General features: G+C 45.2%; 1 protein-coding gene across 1 annotated transcript in view; it reads left to right on the top strand.

The window, feature by feature from the left end:
- LOC311188236 (HLA class I histocompatibility antigen, B alpha chain-like) overlaps positions 1-25962 on the top strand; it is a gene marked incomplete at both ends in the record, with an annotated part of 51947 nt that overhangs the window by 11653 nt on the left and 14332 nt on the right. Inside the window, 3 exons of the mRNA XM_084259383.1 lie at positions 8775-8877; positions 9424-9542; positions 10944-11053. Of these exons, the coding sequence (XP_084115509.1) occupies positions 8775-8877; positions 9424-9542; positions 10944-11053 (332 nt within the window). The remainder of the gene's footprint in view (positions 1-8774; positions 8878-9423; positions 9543-10943; positions 11054-25962) is intronic.

Below are 25962 nucleotides of genomic sequence, written 5' to 3'. Positions count from 1 at the left end.
CTCCCCTCAGCAGTGTACTTCAGTCCTTCTGCCTGCTCTGCTCCCCGCTCTGGCTCTGGTGAATTCTCTCACCCTCCCGCACTTCTGACTGTACCCAGTGCATGTATAAACAAATAAATCTTTTTTAAAAAAATAAAAAATAAATAAAGATTTATTTATTTTTATACAAGAACTGGGGTACAGGCCAGAGGAGCAGGAGGGTGAGAGGATTCACCAGAGACAGAGCTGGGAGCAGAACAGGCAGAAGGACCGAAATACACTGCTGAGGGGAGCAGCAGGCGAGACAGGAGAGGTCTGCCAGGTGATGTGGGAATCTCCCTGGCAGGCCATTTTTTGAGTGAAAATGGCAAACTCTAACTCAGTCTTGTCAAAGTGGGGATTCACTCACTTACTAACCAAACAAGGCAAAGCAGGGTTGTGGCGCCCCTGCACAGAGCCCGTGGCCCCTGCTGCTCCTGCTGGACGCCGGGACCAGCCTGTCCAGGGAGGACTGTCCTGGGCCAGCACAGCCCTGATGGGGGCTAGTTCTGGGTCAGTAGCAAGAAGCCATTTGGCTCTGCTCTCAGCCCTGCCCTCAGTGTCCTGCTGTCAGTTCTAGAATGATCCCAGTCTCCGGTCTCCCTCATCCTCTTTCCTCAGCTTGTCAGGGAAGGGGGAGGGTTTCTCAGGCTTGGGGACCCTCTGACGCTGAGAGGAGGTGTGTAGGGGTCACCAATCACTGACCTTTCTTTCCCTCAGGTGGAAGGGGATGCAATTTCTAGTCCCATAGCTGTGCCCTCAATATGCTCTACAAAGGAAGTTTTTATGAATCTTGCTCTTTGCAGCATCATACTCTACAGATTTTCAAAATGATCCCACAAGGACAACAAACATCTGTCAACTTCATGATCTGGAAGTAGGAAGCTGCCGTAATGGGGCCACCTAAAGGCTGGGTCACTGAGGGCAGGTTTCTGTCCCTTCTCCTTCTTTTAAGTCAATCTCCCTCCACGGTAAAATCCAGGAAGGAAAATCTGGGAGCAGTTTCAGCAGCAGGAACAAGCACCAGGACTCCAAGGTGAAGCCTCTTGTGAGCTGAAGAGCGTGAGTCACACCTGGGTCGTAACCTATCAAAATAGAAAATGTTACAAATGATGAAGCGAAAATAATCCACACACTGGTTGCATTTCTCTAATGTATTGCATATCCTCTGCTGCTTGAGTGTGGTAATCTCTCTCTTTCTCTCTCTCTCTCTCTCTCTCTCTCTCTCTCTCTCTCTCTCTCTGACTCTGTCTCTCTCTGTCTCTCTCTCAAGCACAGAGCACAGTACCTTCAGCCCTGCAAACTCCAGATGCCGTTTCCCTGTTCAGCTCACTCTCACCCCTCCTGAGAGGGCTCTTTCTCACTTCCTCCCCCTACTCAGCCCTTCATCTCCTCACCACTCTCCAGTCTAAGCTGATGAGCTGATTTCTTTTTTCATTCATGAAGTATGAAGCACTCAGGTGAGACCTGCACCATCACCCCCACACCTGCCCCTGGATCCTCTGCCCTCACCCCAGTGATAGTAGAAGGTCCCCTGCTATCTAAGATCACCCCTCAGCTTGGGACAGGATCAGGCCCCTCTGTTCCCTGGATCATCAGTTTCCCTCTCACTTGCGGTTCATCCTTTCCTCCACACACACCTGCTGTCATATCTCTAGTCAAAAAAAAAAAAATACAATTAAACTAATATGAACTCCTCCCATAAAATGTACCACTGGAACCCATGTCTTCCTCCTTTACTGCCCGGTGTCAATTACACTCCTCAGGTAGCAGATCCTCAGTGAGTCCATTCTCTCACCTACTGGACTGTCATTTTATTTTTGCAAATAAACGTATGCACATAGTTTTAAAAGTCCACACTTCTATAAGACTTGTTAAGAAGACTTGTTAGGTCTCCATCTTCCTTGGTCTCCACCTCCCTGAATCTCAGTGACAAGTTATTTCTTTTAACTGATTCACTAGTTGTTACATCTTTGCCTGCAAATCTCATGCTAATTCTTTGGTTTTTTACTTTTATTTCTCATCTTTAGTGATTTGGCTCTTCTTTTACCCAACCCCATTCTCCCAACATAATAATATTATAATTTTGATTATCTCAGTGTGTATGTCTGCATTCTTTTTTTCAGATCACATTATGATTTAATTTCATCATCAGAAACGGACCATCAGGGCCACCCTGGTGGCGCAAGGGGTTAAGCACAGCACGTGAAGCCTCTGCAACACAAGTTTGATTCCAGGCCACCAGGGAGCTACCCACATGGCGCAGCAGACCTCTCCTGTCTCGCCTGCTGATCCCCTCAGCAGTGCATTTCAGTAGATCTGCTGTTCTTTTCCACACTGTCTCTGGTGAATCCTCTCACCCCCCACACCTCTGGCCTGTGCCCCAGTTCTTGTATGCATAAATAAATAAATCTTAAAAAAAAAAAATGGACCATCATTTAAACACAACTGAGAATATGTCTCAGTCACCAGAGGAGGAAAGCATTTTCAGACCAAGAGAGTGAAAAACACTGTCAGCTATTGTTAACGAGACACAGCAAATATTGACTGGAATGAGGCCACAACTTTGGGGATGACCCATCACTGTCAACCTTCCCCAGGCAGGTCCAGCACCTGAGCCCAGAGGAGAAGAGCTGCACAGGAGGGAGCAGGAGGGAGGGAGCAGGGACGTGGACAGAGACCACCCTGTCCAGTGTGAAGAGCTGTGGGGCCCTGGACAGGGAGGCTCAGGAAAGCAGGTAGCATCTCCTCAGGCCTGAGAGAAAGAATCTGGAGACAAAGTAAACCCAGTCTCTGATGACATAGAGCACATGTAAGTCACTTCTACCACAATCCAAAGGAAACTACTTTGTATGAGGTGAATTAGACTTTTTTTTAAGGATACATCTTTACGTGAAGGATTGGATGACAAAAATACTATTATGTACATCTCGTGAACTCGTACACACTTTCTAGAAAATGAATGTGTCAGTCCCTTTAAGAAAATCTGCTAAAGCACAGCGATTGATTGCTGGGTTGCAAAGCTGCCCGCAGCCTCAGCAGGCAGCAGCAGTGCCACCTCAATCCCTGGCCACCAGGTGAGGGTCCCACATGGCCCGCAGACCTCTCCTGCTGCCCGCTGCTCCCCTCAGCAGTGTACTTCGTCAGTATGCCTGCTCTGCTCTCCCCTCTGACTCTGGTGAATTCTCTAGCCCTCCTGCGCGCTTCTGACTGTACCCAGTGCTTGTATAAATAAATAAATAAATCTTTAAAAAAAAAAATGAAAGAAAACCTACTAACAGTTGGCCACTGAGAGTAATTGTCTTATAACATGCAAACTCTGGGGGGAAACCAGATAATAGAAAAATACTATAAACTTGGTAACTTCCACTAGCTTTTCTTTTGGAATCTTTGAAACATAAAACGAGTATGATTTATAAACTTTGATTCTAGAAAAATTAACACTAGTGATCATATATAACCTAGTGAAACAATGCATTATTTTTAAAAATCATCTCTTATTGAAGATCCATTAATATGTAAGAGAGGCTTATGGAATTAATGAATGCAACAAAATAGAAAATATTCAATGATAGTATTTCAGATTTCACATTGCAAATAACATTTGAATAACTACCATAAATATAGTTTCAATTTTTATCAAAGTGGTAATGTAACCGGTGGCTGAAGACAAAGACTGTTACAGGTGTTGCCCCCTCAAAGGGGGTGCTGGTGAGGACAATGTGAAAATGTGAAAAAAGTCTGATGAGAAATACAAGGGACTGCAGAAACAGCCCTCAGCATTCAATGCTTAGGATTCAGCGTTTTCAGAATTCAGCGATTCTGGGCCTGGCAGAGAAGGCAAAGACCTGAAGCAGGAGCCTCACTGAGCTGTGAGGGTCATTCAGCTGCTGCAGCAGCTGTTTTGAGTGTCCCCTGTCTGGTGCTGCGTTGGGGCATCTCAGCAGCTCCAGGGAGCATCTCCAGTTGCCTTTGTGAGTTAGAACCAGGCCTATATATAGTCAGGCTGCCCCGTGCTCCAGGTCCACAGTGGCAGGAAGACGGCCACCTTTGGAGTATTTGTGTTCAGGACTTTAAAACACTGACACTGCTTCAGGTGAGATAAATGGTCATTTTTGGCCTCAGTAACTCTGTTTTTCCCTGGTTTGTTAAATAAGTCCCATCATTGTTGTTCTCTGAACCTGAGTAGTCTTGTGATTATGCACACAGGTGAAGTACTCAGTGACTGATAATCTATTTGGGCAGTGTCTTTGGCCACTTTTAGTGCCCCTTGCTACCCTGAATCAGTAACAAAATTGAATGCTAACAATTATCTGAAAAGGGTATTAAAATGCTATTCCTACATATTTCTGCCGGACCAAATATTTTTTCATTGACCAATCAAAACAACAGACTAAATGCAGAAGAAAATAAGACAATCCAATGTTCTCATGAGACAGAAACAACACTTGCAAAAATATAAAATGTAAAATTTTACACTCTTTTCATTAACCTGATTATTTTTTTATTTAAATATTTTATTTTATATAATTCTTACATCTTTTTTCATTTTTGCACAATGTATGCATTGTCATTTTGGTTATATTCCCCATACAATTGCACCCCCCCCCTTATTTTGACTCTAGTCCTTCCTTTCCCCACCCCTCTCTCCCCCACCCCCACCCCATAGTGTGTCTCTGGTTTATAGTTGCTTGTTGATTTTGATTTTTACTTTGTATTGATTAGTCTTTTTCCTGGTCTCTTATTTAGGTTTTCTAAATTCCTGCTATGAGTGAGACCATCTGGTATTTTTCTTTTTCTTTCTGACTTATTTTGCTGAGCATGATCCCTTCTAGCGCCATACATGTTGCTGCAAACTGCATGTGTTATCTTTTTTGAATGCTGAGTAATATTCCATGGTGTATATGTACCACATCTTCTTGATCCAGTCATCTATTTCTGGGCATTTGGGTTGCTTCCATAGCTTAGCTATTGTAAACAGTGCTGCTATAAACATAGGGGTGCAAGTGCCCTTTGGAATTACTGTTTCTGTGTCCTTTGGGTAAATACCTAGGAGTGGAATTGCTGGATCATATGGAAGCTCTATGTTTAGTAGTTCAAGAAATCTCCACACAGCTCTCCATCGTGGTTGGACCAGTTTGCACTCTCACCAGCAGTGCAGGAGAGTTCCTTTTTCTCCACACCCTCGCCAACATTTGTTGTTGCCAGTTTTTTTAATATGTGCCATTCTCACTGGTGTAAGATGGTATCTCATTGTAGTTTTGATTTGTATTTCCCTGATTGCAAGTGATGTTGAACATTTTTTTATATGCCTATTGGCCATTTGCATTTCTTCTTCAGAGAAATTTTTTTTTTAGCTCTTCTGCCCATTTTTTGACTGGATTATTTTCTTTGTTTTTGTTGAGTCTCATCAGCTCTCTGTAGATTTTTGTGATCAGTCCTTTATCATTAGTGTTGTGTGCAAAATGTTCTCCCAGTCGGTGGGGTTTCTCTTTGTTTTTGTTATTGTCTCTTTTGCTGTGCAGAAGCTCTTTAATTTGATGTAGTCCCAGATGTTTATCTTTGCCTTCACTATCACTGCTTTAGGTGATGTGTCTGTAAAGATGTCTTTGAGGTGCATATCACGTAGTGTTTTGCCTATATTTCCTTCTATGTATTGTATGGTTTCAGGTCTTATGTCTAGTTCCTTAATCCATTTTGAGTTGGATTTTGTGCATGGTGTGAGGTAGTGGTCAAGCTTCATTCTTTTGCATGTAGCAACCCAGTTTTCCCAGCACCATTTATTGAACAAACTTTCTTTGCTCCAGTGTATTCTTTGCTCCTTTGCCAAATATTAGTTGACATAAATCTGTGGGTTTGTTTCTGGATTTTCTATTTGGTTCCATTGGTCTGTGTGTCTGTTCTTGTTCCAATACCATGCAGCTTTGATGATTATGGCTTTGTAGTATAGTTTGAAGTCTGGGAGGGTGATGCCTCCATTCCCTTCTTTTTTTTTTCAGAAGAGCTTTGGCTATTTGGGTTTTTTTGTGATTCCATATGAATTTCATCAATAATTGTTCTATTTCTTTGAAGAATGACATTGAAATTTTTATTGGAATAGCATTGAATCTGTATATTGCTTTTGGTAGGATGGCCATTTTGATGATGTTAATTCTTCCAATCCATGAGCAGGGGATGTCTTTCCATTTCCTGTGTCGTCTTCTATTTCTTTTAACAGTGTTTTATAGTTTTCTTTGTATAGGTCCTTTACCTTTTTTGTTTGATTTATTCCCAAATATTTGATTTTTTTGTTTCGATAATAAAAGGGATGGTTTTTTTAATTTCTTCTTCTTCAGATTTATTGTGTATAGAAAGGCTACTGATTTTTGTGTGTTGATTTTGTATCCTGCCACTTTACTAAACTGATTAATTAGTTGAATTAGTTTTTCTGTGGAGTTTTTGGGGTTCTCTATGTATATTATCATATCCTCTGTAAATAGTGATAGTTTAACTTCTTTTCTTATTTTGATTCCTTGTATATCTTTCTCTTGTCTTATTGCTCTGGCTAGGACTTCCAGTATTATATTGAAAAGCAGTGGTGAGAGTGGACATCCTTGTCTTGTTCCAGATCTTAATGGAAATGCTTTCAGCTTTTCACAATTGAGAATGATACTGGCTTGCTGCAGGGAGCCTTGCTGCCCCAGCCAGATAGGATACTGACAAGCAGCTAAGAGAGGGGGCCTCACACCATGGGGCTGAAGATCTGGCATCCTTTGCTTTTTGTTCTTGGTTATAGAGAAAAATTTATCAGAAAGTATATTAGGCAATAAATTATATGTATCAGCATACTGTAAGTAAATAGCACAGAAAATTGTTTGTTTAGAAATTAGTTGTTGGGCAGTTTGGCCCACTTGACAATGGGAGGCAGTTTGTTGTGCATGCCTGACAAGCAATCCAGCACAATAGTTGTAGTGGGTCTTTCTTTTGCCTTCTTTTGAAGTTTCTTGGGAAAGTTTTTAAATGAAGCTATTTGAGTTAGGAGTTTCTAAATAGAAAAAGTTCTGATAGCTGAGTAGCAGCTGGTCCCCAGCTGAAGGCCATGCGAATAAGAGGAGTCTTTTCTTACTTAGGCTTTGGCTGATAGGGATGTACTGGCGGCTATCTACTGTCTTAGGGTATTGTTTAGCTGAAACAATGAGTTCTAGTGTAAGACTTAGTTTTTTATTAACCTTGAAGGTTGCCTTCTTACTGAGAGCACGTAGTGGCCAAAAGCCCATGGAAAAAGAGATGCACTGATTGTTTCTGCTTTGTTTCTATGCACATGATGATGTAATCTCACTGCTTGCAAAAAAATGTATAAATAAAGAACCTGCTGAGCCTCTCGGCAGAAGATACTAGCACCTCACCAAGTGTCAGTGTCTCTCATTCTACCTCATCCCCTTCCCCTTAGTCCTTTCGTTTTCGCCGACGCCGTCTCATCCTTTCAGGAACCCCTGACACGACATTTTGCCAGAGGCTGGTCCCCGGCACTGGCTTTTATGATGGCCTTTATGATGTCATATATGGCCTTTATGATGTTGAGGTATGTTCCTTGTATCCCAAGAATTTCAAGGGCTTTTATCATGAATGGGTGTTGCACTGTCGAAAGCTTTCTCAGCATCTATTGATATTATCATATGGTTTTTATATTTCCTTTTGTTGATGTGTTAGATGACAATGATTGATTTTCGGATGTGTCCCGGGAATGAATCCTGTTTGGTAGTGGTGAATTATCTTATGGATACATTGTTGGATTCTGATAGCTAAAATTTTGAGGATTTTTGCATCAGTGTTCATTAGAGAGATTGGTCTGTAGTTTTCTTTTTTTGTGTTGTCTTTGTTCTAACCTGATTATTTTCAGATATAACTATTTTTCTTTAAAACACTTTGTTAACCTGCAGTGGGTTATTAATATTATTCTAAGTGTTATAAAAAATCTTTAAAATGTTTTTATTCCTTGTGTGGTAAATATTGATAGCTACAGTATAACTTTATAAACTTATACTGGGTCCTTGCTAATTTGTAGGACTACAGCCATTTTGAAATGGAAATATTTGAGAATTGGTGATTCAGTCCCTGGGCGGCGTGGCCTGGGGGAGTGGGTGTGCGAAGGTGTTGAAGCAGGAGGGGAGGGGGCAGGCAGAGTCCCAGGGGTGTAGCTCTCAGGGACTCCGTGCCTAGGGCTATGTCATGGACCAGAAGGTTACAGCTGGGGGTTCCCCATCTTCCTCTCACAACTTGTGTGGGGTTCTTCTTCCCGGACACTGGAGATTCAAGCCCAGTTCTCAGTCCCCATTGCCTGGAGGTTTCCAGGGCAGGCCAATCTGCGTCTCTGGGCTCCCACAACCCGTCTACACTCAGAGTCCCCCCAGCCCCGGTAGATGGGGATCATGAGGCCACCACTCCTCCTTCTGCTGCTCTTGGGGACTCTGATCCTGAAAGACACCTGGGCCGGTGAGTGAGGCGCTGGAGGGAAACCGTAGCTCTGGAGTCAGGGCAAGGAGATCCCAGACCGAGGTGTAGGACTTAGGGAAAGTCGTGATTAGCGGCCATTAACCCTATTGAGCTCCCTGGGCCCCTCCCTGTCCTGGTACCTTTCTGAACTTCCGGGCCTCCCTCCTCCTCTTGCCCCCAGATTCCCGGCCTTCTCGTCCCGCCGCCCCTTAACACTCTCAGGAGCCCCCTCGCCCCCCCTTCCGCCCCGTCTCCCCAGCCCGGGTCTCCCCTCCCGCCCCCAGGCTCCCACTCCCTGAGGATTTTCTCCACCGCCATGTCCCGGCCCGGCCCCGGGGAGCCCCGGTACATGGAGGTGGGCTACGTGGACGACACGCAGTTCGTGGGGTTAGACGGGGACTCCCCGGGTCCGAGGATGGAGCCGCGAGCGCCCTGGGCGGGGCGGGAGGGGCGGGGTACTGGGAGAGGGAGACGCGGACCGCGAAGGACACCGCACAGACCTGCCGAGTGAACCTGAGTGTCCTGCCCGGCCGCTACAACCAGAGCGAGGTCGGTGAGCGGGGCGGGCCCTGGGCGCAGTCATGACCCGCACCCCAGACTCGGGGTCCGGGTCCTTGTGTCCCGCTGAGGCTGGTGGACCCGCCCAGACCCTTGACCCGAAAAGAGCCCGGGTGACTTTCTTCCTAGCGGTTGCGGTTTCGGTTTGGGGCGGGGCGGGGCGGGTGGGAGGTCGGGGTGCAGGAGGGTGACCGTGGGGTGGGGCTCAGGGTCTCACACCCTCCAGAGGATTTATGGCTGCGACGTGGGGCCCGACGGGCGCCTCCTCCGCGGGTACAGTCAGGTCGCCTACGACGGTGAGGATTACCTGGCCCTGAACCGGCACCTGCGCTCCTGGACCGCGGCGGACACGGCAGCTCACATCTCCCGGCGCAGGTGGGAGGCGGCCGGAGACGTCCAGTACCATAGCAACCACCTGGAGGGGGAGTGCATTGAGGGGCTGCGCAGATACCTGGAGAATGGCAAGAAGCTGCAGCGCATACATAATAGGGACTGTGAGGCCTCCTACCTCCCTCACTGGCTGACTTTATTACAGGGCAACCGCGATATAAAATGGGTTGCCTGACTGTGGGTCCTCATTCACACGCTTAAAAGGGACTTATTAATACTCAACTGCAGGCACACACAAAGGTTGATAAAGGTTTATTTACAAAGGGAAAGGGGAAATGAGAAAATGTACAACTCAGGGAGAAAAGAGGGAGATAAAGTCTTAAATACGTCCTACCCATCTCTGCGGACCTGGAATTCCAATGGCACGCTGAGAGCTGGCAGAGAGCCATGAGCTGGTGGAGAGCCAAAAGGGGACCCCCCCCAAAGCCCACGTGTCTGGTTTTATACCAAACTTGGCTGCTTAACTCTGCCCTCAGGTCCCAGCAACCCTCCCTTTGGTGATAATGGGATTTGTCATTTCCAGTATCTTGATGGCTTTGGAGTGGGGGTGGAGTTTACAAAGCCTGTATGGAGTTTGCTCAGGACATCCTTTCCCCCTAACAACTTGACCCATGTCACTAAGCTGGTGGAGACTGGCCTGGGGGATGGAACCTTCCAGAAGTGGGCTACTGTGGTGGTGCCTTCTGAAAAGGAGCAGAGATACACGTGTCACGTGCAGCATGAAGGGCTGCTGGAGCCTGGAGTCCTGAGATGGGGACCTGGACATAGAGGCTCTGCTCAGGGTAATCAGGAGCCCGTCTGGAGACCTACAAAGGTTTAGGTTGGAGACCTGGGGTTCAGAGTCTCACCTTCCCTTCCCTATGCACCTCCTCAGTCCTCCATCCCCACTATTGGCATCATTGCTGGCCTGGTTCTCCTTGGGGCTGTGCTCACCGGAGCTGTGGTGGCTGCAGCTGTGATGAGGAGGAAGAAGTTCAGGTAGGGAAGGGAGTGGGGGGGATTGTCTGCTGGGGTCTTTTAAGTCCCAGGGAGAATTTGCCCTGCCTGGTTAATGGGAAGTACCATCCACGTATGTGTGTGTTGCCCAGTGTGGAGCTGATTGCTACTCCCGCTCTCCTTTGTAAAACACTTAGGAAAGTAAATCACACATTGTTCACCTTCATAATTTTGGTGATGGGACCTGACTCCCTGCAATTGTCAGACTCCTTTCTTCATATCTCCTGGTCCTGCCCTTGGTCTTCAGTCACAGTTCTGGAAACTTCCCTATGGTCCAGGATTCAGGGCTTCCTTTAGGACTTCATGGGCTGACTCATCTCTGGTCTCACATGGTGTTTCTTCCCAAAGGTGAAAAGGAGGAAGCTATACTCAGGCAGCAGGTAAGTGTGGATCAGGGATTGGATTCCTGAGCCCCTGGGGACAGTGAGGATGAAGCCCCTGGGCGAGTCAGTCCTTCCTGTGGTCTCATCTCTGTGGCTCTGACCAAATTCTGTTTTGTTCTCCCCCAGGCAGTGAGAGTACTCAGAGCTCTGATGTCACAGCTGCTAAAGGTGAGACCCTGGAGGCCTGCGGTGGGAGGAGTGAGGCAGAGAAGATGGGACCAGGTTATGAGGAAGCTGTGAGGGGGACATGCTGAGGATGCAGTGGACTATAGAGAATGTCAACACTTACATGATTCCCTGACTTTGTTCCTGATTATTTTCCTTCACAGTGTGAGCCAGCTGCCTTGTGGGGCCTGAGTGATGCAGGGTTACTTCTCACCCCCACTTTGTGACTTCAAGATCCCCCATCTCTCTTGCTGCAAAGGGCGTCCTCATGTATCTGGGGTCATATTGTAGCAGGGTGGTCCCCAGGAAAGGGGGAGGTTCCAGGTTTCCTGCCCCACCCAAGGGAGGGTGGAGCTGAGCAGGGAGAGAAGCTGCAGAGGAGACTGAGGAAGGAAGGCAGCAGGATGGAGGCAGAAGGAGACCTGGAGGAGGCACGTGGAGCAGAGAGACACGTGAAGAACCTGCGCTTGCCTTTTGGTCGTGGCCTGGGTGACACAGATGTGGGTGAGAGACCCGTGGGGAGGTGGCAATGGCGGTTTTTCTCTTGATTTTGATTTTGCTCTTTTTCTTCCAGACTTGTCTGGTAGTTTCTGATCCTTTTCTGTGGGTCCCCACTGGAAGATGCTTTAGACTTGGGGCAGGCTTTGGGGCCTTATTCTGAGCCAATCTGCTTGGGTGGACTTTTACCCACGAGGGGACGGGTAACTTGGGGTGCTTGATTTAGAAACTAGATTCTTTGCCTTTCCTGTATTGTTTCCTAATTGTATTAAAGCTCTTTCCCATTAAAGTCTCATTTGTTTTGTGTTGATGCGGTGGATGGCAGAACCTATATAAAGCAGGCAGGTTTGCAGGGTCTGGGGTGCCCCTCTCCCCGCCCTGTAACAATATTAGCATAACTTGAGGAGGTAGGGAGACTGGCCCAGCCCTGCCCACCAGGCCCCTCCCCACACTGACCTGTGTTTTCTCCCTTATGACTTTCCTGCTCCAGCAGAGGCAGCCTAGGCTTTCTCTACTAGTCTTTGTGTTTTCCTGAAGAATAACATCTACTTCCCTGATGAAATAATAATCCATGTTTGAAATTATTTTTTTCTAATCTTGTCATGTTGGTTTGATGGGTTACAAAAAAAGGTTCTTAGTAAATAAGTGGACAGTGTTCTAGAATCCGTGTTTACTGTGCTGAGTCTGTGCATGTGTGGGCAGGAGAGGCTGGGAGGAGCCGAGGGGGATGGGGCCTGTGTCCAGTCAGTGCATTGTGGGCTTTCTGTGGTCACTGTTCAACTGGTCATCTCTCTGCTCCTTTGTCCTTGTCCTTCAGTAGCACCTGCCCCAGCAGGACCTGTGATCACAGGGACTCAGACATCACCTGGGCCTGTCCTGTCTCCAGGAACATGCATTGCCGGGTCAGCCTAAGCTCACATCAGGGCTGGGCCCTCAGTCTTCACAATTTGCATGTTTGTACTTTGTTTCTTTGGTTTTTATTGCTTCATGCCTGTTCATTTTCATGTTTAGACACCAGGCGTCATGTCCTCTGGGTGTCCCTGTCTCTGACAGTGCCTAAGGCATCTGTCATTGTTCCCACAAAGTTCAGGGTGGCCCCTGCTTACAGTAGTATCTGGTGTTAGAGACTAATTTCCAGACTCATTACTTTTTGGCCTCATTTCAGGACCATTTTCTGGATTATTTCTGTCTTTTCCAGATGTTTTTCTTTAAAGATTTATTTATGCATACAAGAACTGGGGTGTAAGCCAGAGGTGCAGGGGAGTGAGAGGATTCACCAGAGAGAACAGAGAGCAGAACAGGTAGATCTACTGAAACACACTGCTGAGGGGCGCAGCAGGCAAGGCAGGAGGGATCTGCTGCTCCATGTGGGTAGCTCCCTGGCCGGCAGGGATCGAACTCATGCTTATAGTGGCTGTTGATAGCTTGATAGTGCTGTCTTTAACCCCTGCTCCACCAGGCAGGCCCTCTTTTCCACATCCTTTTAAAAGACCAAATTCTGATATTAGTGGAGGAGAAGATTAGATAATTTCTCATCTTAAATGCTCATGTTGCATTTCTGTTTTTTTCTGTAGCTTGTCCCTCTAGTCCTGCCCTGAAGTGTAGCAACCCCACTGCTGCTTTGATCCGAACCCAGGGTTTGATAAAATAGCATCATGGGAACATTCACAGTTGGCTGAAAAATGGTACCCATAAACTTAGGACCCCCTTTTCTAAAGTGATAAATGTGCTCATGTGCTGTGGTGTGCAGGAGGGTTGGTGGGGGAGGGTGCAGCACTTGGGACAGCGGAGGGAGGGGGGCACTGATGTCTCTGTGAGTGGAGGTGTGTGTAGCATGTAGCCTGAGGCCACATTAGTAAAGACACTGTCTCTAGATCAGGGAGGTGCTCTACACTGATCATTCATGAACTGATAATTGTTGTGTGTGGCATTATGAGTGACAGGCTATTTTTGCATCTAGGAAAACTCAATGAACTAAAAACAGGCCCAACTTGCTGGCCTGGTGAGAATGTGTCCTAGTGGGAAGGGGACACTGGAGACTGTGACAGTAAATAAGGGACATGTCTGGCTAGAAGTGGGTAAGGTTGAAGGAAGGTGACCCAGAGTCAGTGTGTGGGGACAGGATGGCTGTCTTCCCAGCGTGGTCAGTTTGGGCCTCACTAAGGTGACCTTTGAGAAAAAGTTTGATGGACACGTTGCCCACAAGGATGTCCAGGGAAGTTCTGTCCAGGCAGGACAACCTTCAGGGCAGATGCACGAAGCAGGAATGAGTCTGTGTGGCTGAGATGAGCAAGGAGGCTGCCTGGCTGGCTGGAGCAGAGGGCTACTGAGATGAGTTCTGTGTGCACCCAGGTCATTCAGGCCTTCAGGATGTTGAGAGGGCTTGACTTTCTGAGTAAGATGTGGGTTGTCAAGACCTTTCTGAACAGAAATGTGGGACTTCTCTTTAGAAGACTGTCTGGCTGCTCTGCAGAATCAAAGGGTGAGAGGTGGAAAGATAAATGTCAGAAACCAGCGCAGGCTCCAGGACAGACAAGTTGGTGCCTTTGTTGGGGCAAGGGGAGGTGAGCAGGAAAACAATAGGAAGTGATTGGATCTCTGTATATTTAGAGATGGACTTTACAGTGTTTCCTACTGCTGGGTTGTGAGAAAGGGGTCAGAGATGACACCCAGTATTTCAGAATATGCAGGCAGAGGTGGAGCCTGCAGTGACATGGGGAAGCCCCCAGAAGAGCCATATCTGAGGAAATAGCATCCTAGATATTCAATTTAGGAAAGTTGAAGCTGAGATTTATTGGAAATGAAGCAGTCATGGCAATTGGACAAACAAGTCTAGAGCACAGGTGAAATGTCTGAGCTGGAACTATATCTGAGAGATGATGTGATGTAAATATTTTAAGTCTTGAGTATGGAATGTTCCCCTAGAGTGATGACTAAGGAGGAGAAAGGAGCAGGACCAAGCTCTGCCCCCACCCCCGGCATTTTGGGCCATATGAGCAGACCACCCCAGAGCCAACTGACACCATGTGAAGACATGGAGACCAGGGAGCCCCCACTTCAGTGAGCTCAGGAATCACCTGGATGCTCATAAAGACTCAAAGTCAAGAATAGAACCTAACCTAAGATTCTATTATTCAGCCCCTCCCCTCACCCTAGGGATGGAGAATTTAGAGTTGACTCCCAGGAGGCAGCACTTCATCCCGGGAGGCAGGAACAAGTAACAGCAGCTCTGGAGTCCAATGTTCCATCCAAAGAGATTAGGGAAAACTGTTTGGGGGACCCACCTAGAAACTGGGAGGCAGCTGTTATGACCTGGACACGTGGCTCTTCCCTGAGGCCTGTACCCATAGTTTCTCACTTGGGAGGAAGTTTAAGGACCCCTAACCTGACAGTGGACCTTGTCCTGCCGCTGGGGGCCCAGGGAGCCTGGGGAGGGCCTGGCTGAGCAGGAGAAAGGGCAGCTCTGGGCTCCTGTGCTCAGCCCTGTGGCCACACGGGGGCGCTGCCGCGCTGTTCCGGATTCTGGTGGCGCCGCCAGGACGGGGCGGGGGCTGAGGTGGGCAGAGTTGGGGGTCCTGGAGGGCGGTGTCCTGGGGCTGAGATGCTCTGTGAGGAGTCAGAGAAGCAGGGCTCAGAGGAGAGGAGACTCCGGAGCCTGCCCTGTGTGTGAGGTTTCCAGCTTTTCTCCCAGAACCCCTCTCTCCAGTCCCTTGATAGCACTATTTTGGAAAATTGAGGCCTCATTTTTTCCTTCTAACCTGTAACTTTTTTGAGGGCTATTTTTTAGAATAACATGTTCATAAATACTGTTAGAAGAGTTGCAAAGGTAATAGTAATGTCTATATAGCCCACATCATTTCCAAACTGTTGACATCTCATATGACTACAGTCATTTGTACAGTTAAGGAAGCAATACTGATGCACTTTTGCTAAACTCCGCACTTTATTTGGGTTTCATTAATTATTTCTAATATCCTCTTTATGTTCTGACACCCTACCCAGGACCCCACAGCAAGTCCCAACCATGTGTCTTTAAGGTGCCTCTGGCTGACGGTTTCTCAGACTTTCCTGCTTTGATGGCACTGACATCTGTGAGGAGCTGCTCAGGAGTAATAGCCTCAGTTTGAGGTCTTTTGCAATGGGTGATGGGTCTGGGGGGAAAAGACCACAGAGGGTTAAGTGTTGTTCTCCCTTCACGCATCAAGTGTACAAATACCCACTTTTATTTTTCATTTCTTTAGTTACTGTTGTCTTTGGAAGGAAGTCACTATGGGCAGCTCAAACAGTAACATGTGTTCTGCTATAAGCATTTACTTCCATGCAGGGTTGGTTTTTTGTTTATTTTTTACAAATATAAGTTTTCAAATTAGTTGGGTAAATAGGATAGTGATCACTGGGTTGTATGTTCAGTGTGTGTTTGGTTTCTAAATAAACTGTCAAGGGCCTCCCTGGTGGCACAGGGGTTAAGGTCTCAGTACTATTACCAGTCACTGGGGGCCGGAACTAACTCATATAGTGCAGCAGACCTCTCCTGTCTCACCCTCTGCTCCCTTCATCAGTGTATTTCAGTAGATCTGCCAAATCTGCCTGATCTGCCCCGCTCTGACTCTGGTGAATACACACACACACACACACACACACACACTCACTCTAGCCTACTTGCAGTTCTTGTATGCATAAATAAATCTTTAAAAAAATTAGACTGTCAAATATCTCCTCTAGTGACTCTGCCATTTTTTTAAATTTATTTTTTCAACAGTAATATTAAGGTACCCCCATCAGGTATTACCAGCATGGTGTATGCACCGCCAACTCACCCATATTCCACCACCACAAACCATCATACTTCTTTCCCTCTTTGTTTTCCTGCCCCAGCCTCCCCCCGCCTGTTGTGTCAGTTCTGTAGTCAGCTCTCAAGGGTTAGTTTTTCAGCTTATATTTATCTATTACTTATTTTATATTCCACATATTAGTGACACCGTTCTGCATTTATCTGTCTCTGTGTCATCTCATTTCGTACCAGCATTGAATGAGGGGTCCTGTTGCTGAGTCAGTATTACCCTTTTTTTTTTTTTTGGATTTTTGCCTTCTGTTAAGTACATAATGGTATATCACTGTTATTTTTAATCTGTCTTTTCCTAATAATGGGAAATCACTGAATGAGAACCATTCATATAGTTATTTGGCATCTATCTCTCTTCACTGGTAAAGTCTTTTGTCTATTTCTTTTCATATTGTTGAGTTGTAAGGGTTCCATTTATAAATTCTAGATACAAGTCCTTTATCAGATACATTATTTGATTTTCAAATCTTTTCTCCCACTCTGTGTTTTAAACTCTGTATTTATGACAGTAGACACTAATGACTAGATATAAGCAAATGACCTGGCTCACAGGAGAGTTATGGGTGGGGGGGGGGTGAACATTTATCTATGTAAAATTTTCTTCTGTGTGGGTGGGTGTACAAGGCTCCTTTCAAGTTAGACAAGGGCAGGACACTTGATCACCCTGGGACAAAAGATACACATCTGAGGTATGACCAGGAGAGCTGTTGACTAATGTACTTTGCGCCCCAGAGACTGATCAGTGGAACACCTTGTTAATAAGATTGGGACCATGGGTGGGAGTCACGTGTATATCATTGGACTCACCCTCCCTAAAGTCCAAAATCCAATGTTCAGTTTGACCCACCCGTCTGTCAATGAAAAGGCCAGGACCTTGCTCTTGAGGAGCATCCTGCATCCTACAGCCTGCTCCACCACTCCTGTTTATCACTGCAGTGTTGCTCATGCAACATGTGTGCATGAAATAATAACTTTCAAAACTAGATCCTACCAAATTTAGATAAAGATTTCTTAGAGACTATACCAAAGCAGGACCTGCAAATGAAGAAATGATGAACTGGATTTCATCAAAATTAAAACTGATCTTCACAAATACTTTAAAAAAAAAAAAAAAAAGGACAAGCACAGCCTGGGAGAAACTATTTGCATAAAACTTATCTGACAAAGCACCAGTTCCAGGTATATAGCACTCTTGAAACTCAGTAAATAAGGAAACTCCATGAAAAATTAATGAAAGACAAAAGATCTGAAATGACACTTCATCAAAGAAAATTATATGACTTATAACTGAGCACACAACACAGAAAACCAAAAAGGGAACGGACAGTACCAAGTGCTGGCCCAGATGCTAAGCCACTAGAACTGCCACACTCTGCTGGAAGGAATGCAAAGGTCACAGACACTTCAGAGCATGGAGCAGTTTCTTACACAGTAAACATACACTTAACCATGTAGCCTGGCAAGCCCACACCTAGGTATTCCTCAAGAGAACTAAAAACTTGTATTTACCCCCAAAGTTGTAAATCACTGCTAACAATGACTTTATTCATCACAGCCCCAAACTGGAAACAACCCAAACATTCCCCCAGCAATGAGCACTGCAGTGGAACCAGCAGTGGACACCCCCCAGCAATAAAAGGAGTGACCATGCACACGTGCAGCACGATGGGCCTCAGTTACATGATGCTAAGTGACACTCCTGGTTGTCTCAATAAAATTTTCCTGATACATGAATGGCATAAATAAGCAAAATCCAACAAGGAAACAAGATTATTCTATGAAATAGTCCGTTTTAAAGACAGTAACTCACCTTTATTAGTCAGTAGATAGGGCCAGTGGCTGTAATTTCAAATAACAGACTTAAACAAACGGGACACCTGCTCTGACATTTGATGGCCTCTTGTAGGTGGTCCGGGAGTGCTTCCAGCAACACAGGCCCCTCCAGTGTCCTGTGCTGGAATCGTTCAGGCAGTTCTTCCTAAATTCTGCTGCACATTGGAATCACTTGGAGATTTTTCAAAACACTGATATCTACACCTCCTCTCCCATAATTCTTAGTGGGCCTACCATGTATCCTAGGCACTTGGACTTTTTTAATTTCCCTAGATCATTCTAACGTGCAGCAAAGTTTAGGAATTACTGCCCTAAGGAACTGTTGGTATCCCCATAGTCCAAGATGACTTAGCACAACACATGCATTCCAAACGGGGCAGACAGAGGATGGGTTGTGATCACAAGCTACACACATCATTTCTGCTCATATCTCACTGGCTCAATAACACAATCATACCACATTGTATGAATGCTAAAAAAGAATATTTCAGCCAGTCATGTGCCCAGCTACAAATATTTTTTAATTATTTTTTAACATTTATCATTTTTTAATTTTTTAAATATTTGCTTCCCCTCACCCCCTCAGATTGAGTCCCCATAGAATTTCCTTCCCCAAGGCACCCGTGCACTATCACCACAGTCTCCTGTCCTCCCTCCCTCCCTCTGATCCCTCTCCCTCCTCCTCCCCTGCAGTATGTCTCTGATTTATAATTGTCTGTTTTGCTTTGTTGTTTTTTGCTGTTATTTTTTTTTTTACACTGATATCTTATTTGGTTCCCCTATATTCCTGTTATAAGTGAAACCATCTGTTATTTTTCTTTTTCCTTCTGGCTTATTTCGCTGAGCATAATTCCTTCTAGCTCCATCCACGTTGCTGCGAATGGCATGAGTTTATCTTTTTCGATTACAGCTACAAATATTTTCTTAAAGGAGAACAGGAACTCCCTGATGGCTCCAGGGGTTAAGCACAGCACTATGAAGCAATCCACAGCCTCTGCATCACAAATTCGATCCCTGGCCGGCCAGGGAGCAAACCACATGGCACAGCAGGTCTCTCCTGTCTCACCTACTGCTCCCTCAGCAGTGTATTTCAGTCAGTCTGCCTGTTCTCTGTCTCTGGTGAATCCTCCCACTCCCCGCACCTCTAGCCTGTACCCCAGCTCTTGTATGCATAAATCAATCTTTAAAAAAAAAAATTAAAATTAAATTAAAAATCTTTTAAAAAAAAGATAACGAGAGATAACCAGCAATCTCTGCCACCAGTCCCTTCCGTTTTTTCCCAAACAGCAGCAGTCCAACGTGGCAGAAGTGAAAGTGCCAATCCAGAACTTGAAAACAAAACTCCCAAGAGGCCATCTGACTTGCTATATATCTCCCATTCCCATACAGATGGAGTTGGAGATTGCAATAAATCATTGTCAGAGGGAGGCTGACACATATTTGAGGAAGTATGTATCAGAATGTCTGCCCCAGAAAATTACTGAATTTTTCACCTGAGTAATATGTTAAAGGAGTAATATATCAACTGCCCAAAGGCAGGCAGCAACATCACAAATCCAATTACACCATCCATTTGACTAAATCCAGTGAAGCATTTTCAGCACAAAAATCAGGAAAAATTCCAAAGACAGGGCTTCCGCTAAAATCCTTCAAATACTTCACCTTGTGCCTGAAAATAATTTGTTAAACTATTGGGTTGTCAGAAAAGTCATGACATGTTTTTTCTGTTTTTCAAAGGTCATTTATTTATATCAAGAACATGATCAGGGGCCTCTCTGGTGGCGCAAGGGGTTAAGTCTCAGCACTATGAAGCTATCTGCAGCCACTGCAGCACGAGTTTGATCCCCGCCCAGGAAGCTACCCACATAGCACAGCAAACTTCTTGTCTCGCCCGCTACTCCCCTCAGCAGAGTATTTCAGTTGATCTGCCTGTTCTGCTCCCCACGCTGTCTCTGGCGAATCCTCTCACCCCCTGCACCTCCAGCCTGTACCTCAGTTCTTATATTCATAAATAAATCTTAAGAAAAAAAAGAACAAAGATCAGTCAATGATATATTGCCCATTTTGTTCAATAACTTTTTGCGATCTTTTAGTGAGCTTCAAAATTCTTCGTTCATAGAAGGACCTCTCTTTATGAGCAAAAAACTGAACAAGGTGCTGATTTACAGCCTCATCTGAATTGAACATTATACCACACAAGGAGTTTTGAAGAGAGTGAAACAAGTGGAAGTCTGATGGCGCAAGGTCAGGCGAGTATGGTGGATGTGGCAACACATCCCATCCAAGCTCCAATAATTTCTGACAGGTGATCAAACTTGTATGTGGTCTCAGGTTGTGATGGAACACAACTCCTTTACAATTAAAAAGCTCTGGACATTTCTGGACATTGGATTCATTCAAACTGTCCAATTGCCGACAGTACACATTCAAATTGATTGTTTGGTTCCTTGGTAGGAGCTCGAAAAACATGACACCTTTAAAATCCCACCACACTGAGAGCACAGCCTTCCTCTGATGAATGACTGCTTTCGATGTCATTTGATGTGAACCATCATGTTGGGACCAAGACTGCGCACCTCATTGTACACAACCCATGTCTCATCACCAGTTATCAATAGCTTCAAAAAAGGATTGATTCCTTCATGCTTAAGGAGCATATTGCAGACATTTATACACGCTGTCCAATGAACTGCTTTAAGTTCATGAGGAACCCAAAAATCAAGCTTGTGTATGTATCCCAGCTTTTTTAGGTGGCCGGAAACACTTGAATGATGGATGGTCAATGTTTCTATAATCTCTAATGTCATGTAAGGTGGATTGATTTGATCAATGCCTTTATTTTGTTGTCATCAACCTCAGTGGGCCTCCCTGAAAAGCATCATTGAGATCAAAATCACCAGCACAGAGTCTCGAGAACCATCATTGGCACTGACTCTGGTGTAGAGCACTGTACCCGTAAACTTTATGCAACTTTTCACAAGCTTGACTTGCGTTCTTCCCTTTACAGAAGTAAAACACTAAAACATGGCAAAAATGCAGAGTCTGGTCTTCCATCTTCAACTTATTGTAAAATCTCCAAAACTCAACCAAATCGCTCAATTTGTTTTTAGAATGAAGCTAGAACTGCCAACTGTCAAGTGACTGGCAATAACATAGACGTAAATGACTCCAGTACTTCCAAACATGCCATCTGTCACAAAAAATGCGTCATGACTTTTCCAACAACCCAATACTTGTAGAGGATCTTGGATCCAGATTAGTTTGGTTCTGCCTTTGCCTTCAAACTTTTTTCCAGCAGATATGCAGACACTATCAAATTGCAACTTCATTATGGCATCTTGGATATTTCAGATAGTCTGAATAAAATAAAAAACAAACATATGAAGTGACAGTATACTTCAACTTTCACATTATAAACCTAGCATCAACTAAGCTATTCCTTTACAGAAAATAACCTTGATGACACTCTAGTATTAGACACTATTTACAGTTGAAAAATACTGAAGTTCAGGGCCTGGTGGCGCAAGGGGTTATAAGACACAACCTATGAAGCTATCCTCAGCCACTGAGGATCAATCCCCGGCCAGGGAGCTACCCACATGGCGCAGCAGACCTCTCCTGACTCGCCCATTTCTCCCCTCAGCAGTATATTTCAGTCAATCAGCCTGTTCTGTTCCCCACTCTGTCTCTGGTGAATCCTCTCACCCCCTGCACCTCTGGCCTGTACCCCAGTTCTTGTATGCATAAATAAATAAATCTTTAAAAAAAATACTGAAGTTCAGAAAAAAATTAAGTAATTTCTTTAAAAAATCACACAAATAGTAAATGGTAGGAGTTCCCGCCATTAGGATAGATGAGGGAACCCTGTGGTACTGAATGCATGCCTGATGGCAGGCACCTGAAATGGGTACACCTGGGCTGAGAGACTGAGTTTTTAAGGGTGGCGGGGACACCAGTAGAAGCCAAGAACAAGCAGAAGCAGAGAGAGAAGCAGAGAACATCGGAGAGCCCAGATAGAATGAAGACTTGCTGGTGGCTGGGAGGCCTGCCAGCTTCCCAGCTCCCCAGCATCCCTGCCTGCTATGTACCGGGTAAATCCCAATAAAAGCCTGCAAAAAACCACTGAGGACTCTGACTCCTCCTTTACCCAGTCTGCTGGATCAGAAAACCTACACTATGGTCTTCCTGTCCCTACACCTTAATAGCCATTTCATTTTTTAATTTTGGTGGACATGCTGTAATATTTCATTTCTCAAAGAGTAACATGATACTTTCCACAAAGTTTCCCCACGAGTGATTATTTTAAGATTCATTTATTTTTATACAAGAGCTGGGGTACAGACCAGAGGCACAGGAGAGTGAGAGGATTCACCAGAGACAGAGCAGGGAGCAGAACAAGCAGACTGACTGAAATACACAGGTGAGGGGAGCAGCGGGCAAGATAGAGGTCTGCTGCACCATGGGAATCGAACCCACCCTGCAGAGGCTGCAGGCAGCTTTGCAGCACTGTGCTCAACCTGGTGCGCCACCAGGGAGGCCCCTCCCCATGAGTGATTTTTAAAGGAAAAAAAAAACCTACAATATCCCTGATGAATATAGATGCAAAAACTCTCAATAAAATAGTAGCAAAAGGAATTCAGCAGCACATTAAAAGTATCAGTGCCCATAATCACGTGGGATTTATCCTTGGGATACAAAGATTAATTGAATATACACAAATCAATAAATGTGACACACCATATTAACAGAATAATAAAATCACATCACATCAATAAATGCTGAAAAAGCACTTGACAAATTCAACATTCATTCACAAAAACTTGAACATGTTGGGTATAGAAAGAATGTACTTCAACATATGAAGACCATACTGCACATGACAAGCCCACAGTTACATACTCAATGGTCAGGGTTCACTGCTAAGATCAGGTTCCTCTAAGATCAGGTTGAACAAGATGAGAATGGTCAATCTCAACAGGCCTATTCAACACAGTACTAGTCAGTGGATCATGCAAGAAAAATAATTTAAAAGCACCAAATTGGAAAAGGAGAAATAAAACAGGTTCTAACTGAAGATAAACTTTTCTCTTTGAAGCCTGTACTGAACAGCTGCAGATTATCTGACATCCCAAGTGTAGTGCCAACAAGGCACAGAGCAGGATCTCTATAATCCAAGCAGACAGGTAAAGGAGAGTCCTAGAGCACTCGGTGGCTTTTTTCAGGCTTACATCAGATACACGGCAGGCAGTGGGGGCAGGGGGCCAAGAGGGTGGCAGGCCTCCCAGCCCCCAGCAAGTCTTCACTCTTTCTGGAATCTCTGGCATTCTCTCTGCTCTGCTGCTTTCACATTCTCTTCTTTTCTTCTCTCCTTTGGCTTCCCCGTGCCGCCACCCTTATAAGCCCAGTCTCAGCCCAGGTGTGCCCATCTATACATGCCCACAACCCACTCCAGATGCCTGCCATCAGGCATGCATGCAGGACCATAGGGACCCATCATTAATGCTAATGGCAGGAGGGCGGAAAAGCCTGATAATTTTTCACTTACCCTACACCAAGGAAGGAAAAACAACTTTGAGCTGAGCTCTGAGAAGGCTACTCAGAGGCAGGGTCCAGCAAGACAAATTCAAACCTCTTCATCCCTCATGTGTAAAGTGCCCTATGATGAACTTCAGCCAAGCCCACATTTCTTTGCCCTAACCTGCTTTCCAGCCAATAAAATGCAATTCCTGTTTTCTCAACCCTGGTCGCTAAACTTATACCACCCGATTTCCTTTCTTAACTAGGAAGGCAGATTTAAGTGCATTTTCCCAGTTTCCTTGCTTATTGAGAATGTTCTGACACAGCTCTGGTTCCAGCTCTTCCACCTACCTGTGGCCTTCCATTCACGGCTGCATCCACCTCCACTGTGACATAAGTGACAAGCCCAAAGCTTCTGGATCACTTGGTGTTTGGATCTCGCATTATAATACAATCTAGGAGTGTTCCCCATTGCTCAGAAGCACTTCTCAGACTCTACTGGTTGCTCAACCTCCAATTAAGAGCTTGTTTGACATGCAATAAACCTCTCTCTGCATCAAACAACTGATGTTCTAGTGATTCTGATCTTAATTTACAAAGGTATCAAATTCAAACAACTTAAAAAAACACCACAAATCTGATTTAAAAATGGGCAAGGGACCTGGACATTTTCCCAAATGTCTAAAAACAAATACAAAAGGCCAAAATGAACATGAAAAGTTACTCGATATCACTAACGATCAGGGAAGCGCAAATCAAAACCACAATGAGATACCACCTCACACTTGTTAGAATGGCCATTAAGGAGACAAGAAACAAGTGGTGAGGATGTAGAGAAAAGGGAACCGTTATATACTGTTGGTAGGAATGTTAGTTGTCGCAACCACTGTGGAAAACAGAACCAGAGTTCCTCAAAATATTGACCTACCATATGATCCAGCAATCTTGCTTGAAATACCATTCTGAAGAGTTATCACCACCCTCATGTTCACAGCAGCAACACATGGAAACAGCCCTAAGTGTCCATCCATGGATGAATGGATTAAAAAAGATGTGATCTATGGATAGTTAACCCATGATGAAGAAGATTTTACCATTTTCCACATTATGCTATGTGGAATAAGCTAGACATAGAAAGAAAGAAAAGACCCTTGAAAGAAGAAAACTTTGGAGGCAGAAGCTCTGGTGAGGGAGGCCAATACTTGCCAAACCACAAAACCAAGTGGTTCTGACAGCAGCAGTGGCAGAAGGTTTTATTGTAATTAAATGCCACGAACACAGCTCAACAGGAAAGGAGAGCCAGAAGTGACAGGGAAGCTATAGGTTACAGCAGATCTGTGAACTCAGCCAAGCACATGGGTGGTAGGGCCTAGCTGCTGCAAAGAATACATGTTTTAAAAAATACTTATGTGTACAAGCAAAAAATTTGTCACTATATGTGACTAATTATGTAACAGGTAATTTTAATTTCTGTTCTGTGGAAAGTGTCAAACATTCCAAAAAAAGGTTTTAATGCAGGTGTTTTTTTTGTTTTTCTTTAACAACAACACTACTATTGATTCCTGTCAGGCTTTTCTGCCCTCTGCCATTAAGATTGATGATGGAACCCTGTGGTCCTGAATGCATGCCTGATGGAGGACACCTGGAGTAGGGTGTGGGCATACATAGATGGGTACACCTGGGTTGAGAGACTGGGCTTATCAGGGCAGTGTCACGAGGACACCAGCAGAGCAAAAGAGAAACAAGAGACCACGAGAGAACGCTGGAGAGCCCAGGAAGAGTGAAGACTTGCTGGGGGCTGGGAAGCCCACCAGCCTGCCAGCCTCCCAGCCCCCAGGCACCCCAGCCAGCCGTATACCTGGTAAAATGTAAAATAAAAGCCTGCAAAAGCCACTGAGGGCTCCAGGACTCCTCTTTCAGCTGTCTGCTTGAATCATAAACATCCTGTACTCTGTCCCTTCCTGCCGCTACAATTCCTAAATATAATAGTCCAATAAATGTTTTTTTAAATGGGCTGTGCAAAGTTAGTCTACTCTGAAGCCATATTGGTAAACTATCCCAACAGTGTGAAGTTACAATTCCTTCAGGGTGATGCCAGGTTGTAGGGTAAATAAAAAACATCAGGCTTTTCTGCCCTCCCGCCATTAGGATTGATGATGGATCCCTGCAGTCCTGAATGCATGCCTGATAGTGGGCACCTGGAGTAGGGTGTGGGCATATGTAAGTGGGTACGCCTGGGCTGAGACTGGGCCTATAAGGGTGGTGTTGCGGGGACACCAGCAGAGAGCG

The sequence above is a fragment of the Talpa europaea genome, assembly GCF_964194135.1.
Source record: "Talpa europaea genome assembly, chromosome: 2".
Lineage (NCBI taxonomy): Eukaryota > Metazoa > Chordata > Mammalia > Eulipotyphla > Talpidae > Talpa > Talpa europaea.
Note: the sequence above shows the minus strand (reverse complement) of the source record. Positions and strands in the feature narration are given on the sequence as shown.